Source organism: Loxodonta africana, chromosome 1 (genome assembly GCF_030014295.1).
Source record: "Loxodonta africana isolate mLoxAfr1 chromosome 1, mLoxAfr1.hap2, whole genome shotgun sequence".
Taxonomy (NCBI): domain Eukaryota; kingdom Metazoa; phylum Chordata; class Mammalia; order Proboscidea; family Elephantidae; genus Loxodonta; species Loxodonta africana.
Window position 1 is genome coordinate 83,858,970 of NC_087342.1, and position 11,202 is coordinate 83,870,171.

At 35.7% G+C, this 11,202-nt stretch overlaps 1 protein-coding gene across 1 annotated transcript; it reads left to right on the forward strand.

The window, feature by feature from the left end:
- The first annotated feature begins 662 nt into the window (after positions 1 to 662).
- On the forward strand, positions 663 to 2,539 carry LOC100666412 (olfactory receptor 2W1). The gene has a single exon (XM_003422187.3). The coding sequence runs from the start codon at positions 835 to 837 to the stop codon at positions 1,795 to 1,797; it is 963 nt and encodes a 320-aa protein (XP_003422235.2). The 5' UTR covers positions 663 to 834; the 3' UTR covers positions 1,798 to 2,539.
- The last annotated feature ends 8,663 nt before the right edge of the window (positions 2,540 to 11,202 follow it).

The following is an 11,202-nucleotide window of genomic DNA, read 5'->3' on the forward strand; positions in this document are numbered from 1 at the left end:
CGAGCTCATAGGGATTTTTGCGATGAGAATAAAACCAGGAAGGTTCATCTCAAACAACTTAAAGAATTTATTTCTTAAATGTAATGGAAAGTCATTGACCAGTTTTAACCTCATGGATGATGTGATCTTACTAAATCTTGTAACAAGGCATAAGACTGAATGTAAGGGTAGAAGATTATTACCAGAATCTAAAGAGATGATAGTAGTTTCGATTAGAGTCGTGGTGGAAAATTGAAAAAGTGAGAGGATCATTAATGTATATTTTTGCATTCAAATTTACCAGTTTTGGTGATAAGGTAGTTATTTGGCATGAGGTAGATGAAAGTGCCAAGGAGAAATGCCACATTTCTTGCAGAACTGCCATGGAGATCAAAGATGCTATGCACTAAGATATGGAAGAAGTGGAACGTCCTTTTCCTCGTTCTAACATTAGCCAAACGGTTAGATTTTATATGTGCATTCTCTGATAAAGTAAAAGAATTGCTCATTATATTAAACTTACCAGTTTTGTAGAAAATAAGAGTCACGTTATTTTAGAACCATATCTATTAAAGACTCTCAGATCCACTTGTGAAAATATTCAGACCCTGAGTTTAAGAGTGAACGCCTGAAGGTCACGTAGACAAAATATATAATACTGAACTCTTCATCATAAAAGAATCTGCAACAAATACCAGATTTCTTGAATGCAATATTTTCTAGTCATTGATTTTTTTAAATTATTGGTATAAATTCTCCCTTTGTTTAGTTCTTTATTTCATTAAATTATTAAGGTAGTCTGTGTTGACAAATTTCTTCTGCTTCTCCTCTTTTCGATTTAGGCGTTGAAGCACCATGAACCAAAACAATTATAGTTCTCTACATGGTTTTATTCTGCTTGGCTTCTCTGATCATCCCAAACTGGAGATGGTCCTGTCAGGAGTTGTCACCATCTTCTACTTAATTACATTGGTGGGTAACACAGCCATCATTGTTGCATCTCTCCTGGATTCCCATCTGCACACACCAATGTATTTTCTTCTCAGGAATTTATCTTTTCTAGATCTGTGCTTTACTACCAGCATCATACCTCAGATGCTGGTTAACTTGTGGGGCCCTGATAAGACCATCAGCTATGTGGGTTGTGTCATTCAACTCTATGTTCAAATGTGGTTGGGTTCCATTGAGTGCCTTCTCCTGGCTGTCATGTCCTATGATCGTTTTACAGCTATTTGTAAACCCTTGCATTATTTGGTAATCATGAACCCACATCTTTGTCTCAAGATGATCATCATGGTTTGGGGTATTAGTTTGGCCTGTTCCGTAGTATTATGTACACTCACACTGAATTTACCTAGATGTGGAAACAACCTTCTAGATCATTTTTTGTGTGAGTTGCCAGCTCTGGTCAAAATAGCTTGTATAGATACCACAACTTTTGAACTGTCTGTTTTTGCTTTAGGAATTGTCGTTGTCCTTACACCCCTCCTCCTTATTCTTATATCCTATGGTTACATTGCACAAGCTGTGCTGAGAATGAAGTCCAAAGCTGGCCAACGAAAAGCAATTAATACCTGTGGATCTCATCTCACTGTGGTGTCCATCTTCTATGGAACCATCATCTACATGTACCTTCAGCCAGGTAACAGTGCCTCCAAAGACCATGGCAAGTTCCTCACCCTCTTTTACACCATCATCACTCCAAGTCTGAACCCCCTCATCTACACCTTGAGGAATAAGGACATGAAGGATGCACTAAAGAAGTTGGTGAGGGTTGCGTATGAGTCTACAAAAATGAAGAGGAAACGGAAATCGTAGAAAAATGTTAGAATAAATAAGGCACTGCAATACATTTTCTAAGTATCTTTAGTTTTTGCTGAGGCAAGTAATCCCTAGGTCATAGAGATCAGTTAATATAAAAAATCCTGTGTGGAAAACCTTTGTAGTTAAAAACAATATTATACTTATTCTACTTAGGTCTTTACACTGTAATTATTGGCATATCTTCAGAGAGAACAGGTCACTAGGAATTTTTAGTTTTGCATGAAATATAATACAAAGAAGATGTAAATATAAACTTGAATACACTAAATGAATTCTCAAGCCCTGTGGAAACTGTTTTGGTCATCTAGTTTTGTATTTTCAGTGTTCATGTTTGGATCTTCACTAATACAGACATTAATGAATGATTTCATATGCACTATGATTTGTATATTAAATAGTGATATGCAAGCAATGATTTTGTGTGTTCAATATTTTGTGAAACCATCCAGGCATATTTTGTGTATTTGGTGTGGGACAATGCAATTTATACGGTAGTGATTTTCATAAGCACCACATGAAACAATTTACTCTTTGTTCAGTGGAACTTCGTATCAGAATTTTGAGTAAAAAGTCTTTGTTATTCAAGTGAATTTTTTCTTAAACATGATACACTGGAGAGATGATCTAAATACAAGGGATTTAAAGGTGACGATACAATCTTATTCATTAATTCTTCATTCATGAAACATATATCCCATGACAATCTGAATTTGAATGGAAAGAGAATATAACCAATTTGAGATAAACAGGCTTTTGCCATGGATCTGTTGCATCATGGAATTTATGTGAATTTTGTGGGTTGTGGTAATATTTGTGTGTATTAGTATTTCATAAAATATGTAAATCTTTTATTTCCAACTATCATATTTAACTTTTTATGGGAAAATGTGGTGATTATGAATTAAACTTTAATATTTTTTATGATCTGCTATCTTTCTTTAAAAGATCGCATTATTTAATAATTGAAATCAATCTAGATAGATTTAGGATACATCACTGAAATCTAAAAGTAACCTAGTATTTTCTCCTCTAAAAAACCAGCTGCTGCCCAATTGACTTTCGTGCCCTCATGTGTTTCAGGATAGAACTGACCCACAGACCTGTTTCCAACACCCAGGAACTCCATTTTCTCTAAACACTTCATAATTCTTGGATTGAGAAGGGGGAGAAGCCGCTAGGCGATTTACTGGATAATTATGTATTTTCCCAATCAGAACAATACAGCAATAACACACATAAAATATGTTTAATATCAATGGCACACAACAGCAATGACAGAATATCATTGATGTTCTTGCCTTCCACTTTTAGAGGTGCTTTCGGAAAGAGTTTGTCAGCCCCCACCCACACACACACAGAAAAAGAACCCCACAGAGAGAATAAAAATTCTGTGTTCCTGATGTATATAGTCAAGCTATTCCACCCAATACGGTTGGATTTGGAAAACTTGTTCTTTCTCTTAGTATAATTTATAATAATGTTAGGAGAAATATTAGGTCATTTACTAAGTTCAATAATCTATGTGAGTCAAAAATATAATAGTAATGAACTCTTAGGAGAGCAGTACATCTTATAGCAATATATATATTTTTTCTCTTTGTATTTCTGGTTTTATTTCCTCTTTGATTTGAGTCTCTTCTTTGGCCTATAAGTTATGCTCATATTTCAATTATTTATTCTCTCTTGTATTTCCCCTAAATAAATGTACATACTTCACTATATTAAATTACAACAAATCCTTTAAATATATTCACCTTCTAAAAGCTAATCTGTACTGAATGGGTGTTATGAAGATTATCAGAAAGGTCAGTTTTTTTGGTTGCTGCCAGGTCCAGGAGAACCTGACCAGACTGCAGTCCTCAGACCTCATTGTCCCCATCCATCCATTCCCTCAGAAGCTCCTTAAAAAATGGTTTGACCCCCATTGCCCAAAGTGACTTGAAAAGGAAAGTGATAAAAGTAAGTAATAGCAATGAAAACTAAATCTAATTTTCTCTTTAATGATAAGTCACTTTTCTGTGTAAGGTGTCACAGCAAAATTCTTGAGAATTTATTACACCAACATTCATAAGAATTTACAGCAGAATTTAGCTCATCTAATGTAAATGGTCTACCAATAAAGGGAAATATTTCTGAAGACATAGGAAGTGATTATAGGGGAAGAAAAGTATGAAACAAATGTTAGATTAGGAACCAGAAGATCAAAATTGAATCCAAAATTTACCTTGAGAAAAAAAAATCACTTAATATTTCTAAGCCTTTATTTCTTAAATTTAAAAAGTATATTAAAATGACCCTACACAATATATACTTAGTTTGAGATTCAAAAAAGATAAATTAGGGGGGTAGAGCTAACCTGGCACTGTAGACAGAAACACCATGCTGTCCCTCTACAGCAAAGACCTGAAAAACTAAGTAGAACAGACAAACATCAATCTTGGATCCCTAAGCATCAAATGAAGAGATGAAGATCTCGATCAAGCATCAAATGGAATAAGAAACTGACAGAGAACACAGAACAAGGAGAAATATGAACTGGAGGTCCGCTATGAGCTAACGCAGCATGGATTCACCACCTTGGAGTCCTCAGCCACCGAGAAAGGTAGACAGGGAGTACAGGAAGACAGCTTCAAGGAGCTCCAAGCAGGAAACAGAGCATCTGGTAACCAGCAATACACAATTCTCCACCCCTCACCCTTCTTCCCCCTCCTTGACCTCCATCACTTCCTGGTGGGCAACATTGACTATTAGGAAGAAAGAGAACATTCTTGATTTTATTTCTAATTTAAAAATGAGATATTTTAAATCTCACCACTGTAGATACCTGCTATGGATTTTAGGTAAGTATTTTTAATTATTTTATGTAAACTCAGTGTCATGGATTGAATTGTGTCCCCCCAAAAATATGCCAAGTTGGTTAGGCTATGAGTCCCCATACTGAGTGGTTGTCCTCCATTTTGTGATTGTAATGTTAAGTTAAGAGGATTAGGGTGGGATTGTAACACCACCCTTACTCAGGTCACCTACTTGATCCAGTGTGAAAGGGAATTTCCCTAGGGTGTGGTCTGCTCAATATTTTATCTCCCAAGAGATAAAAGAGAAGCAGAGAATTGGGGATCTCACACAACCAAGAAAGCAGCACGAGGAGCAGATGCATTCTTTGGACCTGGCATCCCTGTGCCTGAGAAGCTCCTCAACCATGGGAAGATTGAGGACAAGGACCTTCATCCAGAGCTGACAGAAAGAGAAAGGCTTCCCCTGGGGCTGATACCTTGAATTTGGACTTTTAGCCTACTTTACTGTGAGGAAATAAATTTCTCTTTGTTAAGGGAATCCACTTGTGGTATTTCTGTTATAGCAGCACTAGATGACCAAAACAATCAGTTTTTAGTTTATCAAAAGATTTTGCCTTAAATGGATGTTGGACTGATGAAATGTTCTTTCTGAAGTTTTTAAAAGTGATTTAAGGTTTCCCCTTTGATGTGTTAATGTTAATTTCATGGATTAAATTGATTGATATTATCATCCTTGCATTTCTAGTGTTTTGAATAACCAATTTTCTGAAGTAGATCACCAGGCCTCTCTCCCTACTTGTGACTGGGTGGACTCAAACTACCAACCTTTCACTTAACAGCTGAGTGTGTTAACCATTTGTACCATCCAAGGGACTCCTTAAGAAATTTAGTAGGCCACAAGTAGTGGTACTCCTATTACAATAATGTTTAGACAAAAATAATTGAAATGCTTTTTAAAATGAAAAAAACAAAACTTTTGGTGGAGCTGGTTTCTGATAATTGCACTGAATAACTCCAGGATAGTTTCTGTTAGGTTACTTGACTGCGTGAGCTCCACTGGAGCCTAGAAATGTGGCAGTGCTCAAACTTTTCCTCACACAAGATACTGGCTTGTTGAGAAACCAGTATTTTTATTGTGCTTGTCATCTTAAAAACACATCAACTTACGTTTATAAGACATCACAGATATAGACATGTAGAGGTGTTTAACTATTCTGGCAATTCCTTGTATGAATGAACCAAAATCAATAAAAACAACATTCTGGGATTTAGTTCACTTGTATATTTCTAACCCTTTTCCTCTCTTCTAAATTAAAAAGAAAAAGCTTGCCCCTCAATTCCCTGAATAATTGCCTATTTGCTCTTATGGCTATGTTATGTTCTGGGGGGGGAGAGTGAGGAATGATGGAAGCACTATGGTTTGATTTATTGATGGTGCTCCTTTGGTTCGTTCATCACTGTTTTCTGAGAAATTGAAGACCTGTTGGGATTTGTTCATGCAGTCTCCCTGAATGAGTGTGGACGACCTTTTCAGATCTGGATAAAGAGCTCAGTGTTTGTTGTATAAGGCTAGAAAAGCAATTAGAGGGATTTCCAAAGTATCTAATTCTTTCAAATTAGGAAGAAGGACTCTTGGAATCTAATTACAGAGCTGGCTTGGTAGAACTACTGTTGGTGGTGAGCTCATTTTCTCCAAGTCTCTAGGGATTCTGTCACTTGCAAGAGTAGAACTCATTAGATAGGTTTTTTCCCCATGCTCAATTCAGCTATTTAAAAGTTTCAGCTTTTCACTTTAGCTCAGATAGTGAAATAATCTCTAGGTCTTTGTGAGGAGAAAGAGACAATTGAGGAATTGCTTATTGCTGAGAGCTAAACTAAGTCAGCCAATCTTACTCTATGAACTCTTCCTCTTGTTGACACCCCTCAGAGCTATGATGCAGCACTGGGGCATTGCCCTCAAGATTGTTATTACTTTCAATCCTCAGGCATTTTCAATACAATCGTCATCATAATTTTACCCTCTCAGAATGACAAACAGGTAAAGAATTTGGTGAGAGCTTTTTGTGAGATACAGACCTTCAAAGGAATATTTTACCTTTGTATGTCCCAGAAATAACAATCACAATAACTTTAATGCAGAGTTATTTTATTTTAATAGGGGCTTGAAAAGATAAGTTGCAGAACACACAAAGCATAAAGTCATTTACTTCAATTTAAGTACTTGAAAACATTTTATATTGTGTCCAAGAAAACCCACTGCCATCAAGTCTGTTCCACCTCAGAGTGATGCTGTATTGTGTAGAGACACACTAATGTGTAGTAAGATATAAAGAAATAAAGATAAAACAAAACTTATGATACCAATCACCTCAGGGAGGGGGTAATGTAATCAGGGAGGGGTAAACCTGGGACTTCAATTGTGTTGATAATATTGGGCTTTATTTCTTGAGTAGACAAGTGTTCATTTTATTATGCTTTATAATGTTCGGATATAAAATATTTAATAATAGTTTTTTTTAAAGAAAAATGAGTATCAAACCTCAGTTTTGTTGAAAAACAATTTATAAAATTGAACATTCTTAATAGAAATGCTGAGTCAAATAATATTAAAAGGAAGATATGTAAGTATAGGAACATCAGTTTAAAAAAAAGCAGCAGCGAAAGAGACTTGTAGAGGTAGGGCCAAGATGGCGGACTAGGTGGACGCTACCGCAGATCCCTCTTGCAACAAAGACTCGGAAAAACAAGTGAATCGATCACATACATAACAATCTACGAACTCTGAACAACAAACACAGATTTAGAGGCGGAGAACGAACAAATACAGGGAGACAGCGATTGTTTTCAGAGCCAGGAGCCAGCGTACCAGTCAGCGGATTTTCTGGAAAAACTAGTTTCCCTGTGATGGCTCGGAGACAGCAGTCCATATCAAACCACATAAAGAAGCAGACCATGACAGCTTCTCCAACACCCCAAACAAAAGAATGAAAATCTTTCCCAAATGAAGATACAATCCTGGAATTATCAGATACAGAATATAAAAAACTAATTTACAGAATGCTTAAAGATATCACAAATGAAATTAGGATAACTGCAGAAAAAGCCAAGGAACACACTGATAAAACAGTTGAAGAACTCAAAAAGATTATTCAAGAACATAGTGGAAAAATTAATAAGTTGGAAGAATCCATAGAGAGACAGCATGTAGAAATCCAAAAGATTAACAATAAAATTACAGAATTAGACAACGTAATAGTTTTTTTTTTTTTTTTTAATAGGAAGTCAGAGGAGCAGACTCAAGCAATTAGAATGCAGACTGGGAAATCTGGAGGACCAGGGAATTAACACCAACATAGCTGAAAAAAAATCAGATAAAAGAATTTAAAAAAATGAAGAAACCCTAAGAATCATGTGGGACTCTATCAAGAAGGATAACTTGCGAGTGATTGGAGTCCCAGAACAGGGAGGGGGGACAGAAAACACAGAGAAAATAGTTGAAGAACTCCTGACACAAAACTTCCCTGACATCATGAAAGACGAAAGGATAGCTATCCAAGATGCTCATCGAACCCCATTTAAGATTGATCCAAAAAGAAAAACACCAAGACATATTATCATCAAACTTGCCAAAACCAAAGACAAACAGAAAATTTTAAAAGCAGCCAGGGAGAAAAGAAAGGTTTCCTTCAAGGGAGAATCAATAAGAATAAGTTCAGACTACTCAGCAGAAACCATGCAGGCAAGAAGGGAATGGGACGACGTATACAGAGCACTGAAGGAGAAAAACTGCCAACCAAGGATCGTATATCCAGCAAAACTCTCTCTGAAATATGAAGGAGAAATTAAGATATTTACAGATAAACACAAGTTTAGAGAATTTGCAAAAACCAAACCAAGGCTACAAGAAATGCTAAAGGAAATTGTTTGGTCAGATGACCAATAATATCAGGTACCAGCACAATACAAGGTCACAAAACAAAACGTCCTGATATCAACTCAAATAGGGAAATCACAAAAACAAACAAATTAAGATTAATTAAAAAAAAAAATACACATAACAGGGAATCATGGAAGTCAATAGGTAAAAGATCACAATAATCAAAAAGAGGGACTAAATACAGGAGGCATTGAAGTGCCAGATAGAGAGTGATACAAGGCGGTATAGAACGATACAAGTTAGGTTTTTACTTAGAAAAATAGGGGTAAATAATAAGGTAAACACAAAAAGGAATATCAACTCCATAACTCAAGATAAAAGCAAAGAAAAACATAACGACTCAACTAACATAAAGTCAAACATTATGAAAATGAGGATCTCACAGGCTACTAAGAAAAACGTCTCAGCACAAAAAACTATGTGGAAAAATGAAATGGCCAACAACACACATGAAAAGGCATCAAAATGACAGCACTAAAAACTTATTTATGTATAATTACGCTGAATGTAAATGGACTAAATGCACCAATAAAGAGACAGAGAGTCACGGACTGGATAAAGAAACACGATCCATCTATATGCTGCCTACAAGAGACACACATTAGACTTAGAGACACAAACAAACTAAAACTCAAAGGATGGAAAAAATATATCAAACAAACAATAAGCAAAAAAGAAGAGGAGTAGCAATATTAATTTCTGACAAAATAGACTTTAGACTTAAATCCACCACAAAGGATAAAGAAGGACACTATTTAATGATAAAAGGGACAATTGATCAGGAAGACATAACCATATTAAATATTTATGCACCCAATGACAGGGCTGCAAGATACATAAATCAAATTTTAACAGAATTGAAAAGTGAGATAGACACCTCCACAATTATAGTAGGAGACTTGAACACACCACTTTCGGAGAAGGACAGGACATCCAGTAAGAAGCTCAATAGAGACATGGAAGACCTAATTACAGCAATCAACCAACTTGACCTCATTGACTTATACAGAACTCTCCACCCAACTGCTGCAAAATACACTTTTTTTTCTAGTGCACATGGAACATTCTCTAGAATAGACCACATATTAGGTCATAAAACAAACCTTTGCAGAGTCCAAAACATCCAAATATTACAAAGCGTCTTCTCAGACCACAAGGCAATGAAACTAGAAATCAATAACAGAAAAACTAGGGAAAAGAAATCAACTACTTGGAAAATGAACAATACCCTCCTGAAAAAAGACTGGGTTATAGAAGACATAAAGGAGAGAATAAGGAAATTCATAAAATGCAACGAGAATGAAAATACTTCCTATCAAAACCTCTGGGACACAGCAAAAGCAGTGCACAGAGGTTAATTTGTATTGATAAATGCACACATACAAAAAGAAGAAAGAGCCAAAATCAGAGAACTGTCCCGACAACTTGAACAAATAGAAAGTGAGAAACAAAAGAACCCAACAGGCACCAGAAGAAAACAAATAATAAAAATTAGAGCTGAACTAAATGAATTAGAGAACAGAAAAACAATTGAAAGAATTAACAAAGCCAAAAGCTGGTTCTTTGAAAAAATTAACAAAATTGATAAACCATTGGCTAGACTGACTAAAGAAATACAGGAAAGGAAACAAATAACCCGAATAAGAAACAAGAAGGACCACATCACAACAGAACCAAATGAAATTAAAAGAATCATTTCAGATTACTACGAAAAATTGTACTCTAACAAATTTGAAAACCTAGAAGAAATGGATGAATTCTTGGAAAAACACCACCTACCTAAACTAACACATTCAGAAGTAGAACAACTAAATAGACCCATAACAAAAAAAGGGATTGAAACGGTAATCCAAAAACTTCCAACAAAAAAAAGTCCTGGCCCGGACGGCTTCACTGCAGAGTTCTACCAAACCTTCAGAGAAGACTTAACACCACTACTACTGAAGGTACTTCAAAGCATAGAAAATGATGGAATACTACCCAACTCATTCTATGAAGCCACCATCTCCCTGATACCAAAACCAGGTAAAGACATTACAAAAAAAGAAAATTATAGACCTATATCCCTCATGAACATAGATGCAAAAATCCTCAACAAAATTCTAGCCAATAGAATCCAACAACAAATCAAAAAAATAATTCACCCTGATCAAGTGGGATTTATACCAGGTATGCAAGGCTGGTTTAATATCAGAAAAACCATAAATGTAATCCATCACATAAATAAAACAAAAGATAAAAACCACATGATCTTATCAATTGATGCAGAAAAGGCATTTGACAAAGTTCAACACCCATTTATGATAAAAAACTCTTACCAAAATAGGAATTGAAGGAAAATTCCTCAACATAATAAAGGGCATCTATGCAAAGCCAACAGCCAATATCACTCTAAGTGGAGAGAACCTGAAAGCATTTCCCTTGAGAACGGGAACCAGACAAGGATGCCCTTTATCCCCGCTCTTATTCAACATCGTACTTGAAGTCCTAGCCAGGGCAATTAAGCTAGACAAAGAAATAAAGGGTATCCAGATTGGCAAGGAGGAAGTAAAGCTATCAGTATTTGCAGATGACATGATCGTATACACAGAAAACCCTAAGGAATCCTCCAGAAAACTACTGAAACTAATAGAAGAGTTTGGCAGAGTCTCAGGTTATAAAATAAAC

What these genes read in the sequence shown, in the direction of transcription:
- LOC100666412 (XM_003422187.3), top strand. Translation starts at nt 835, where the DNA reads ATGAACCAAAACAATTATAGTTCTCTACATGGTTTTATTCTGCTTGGC.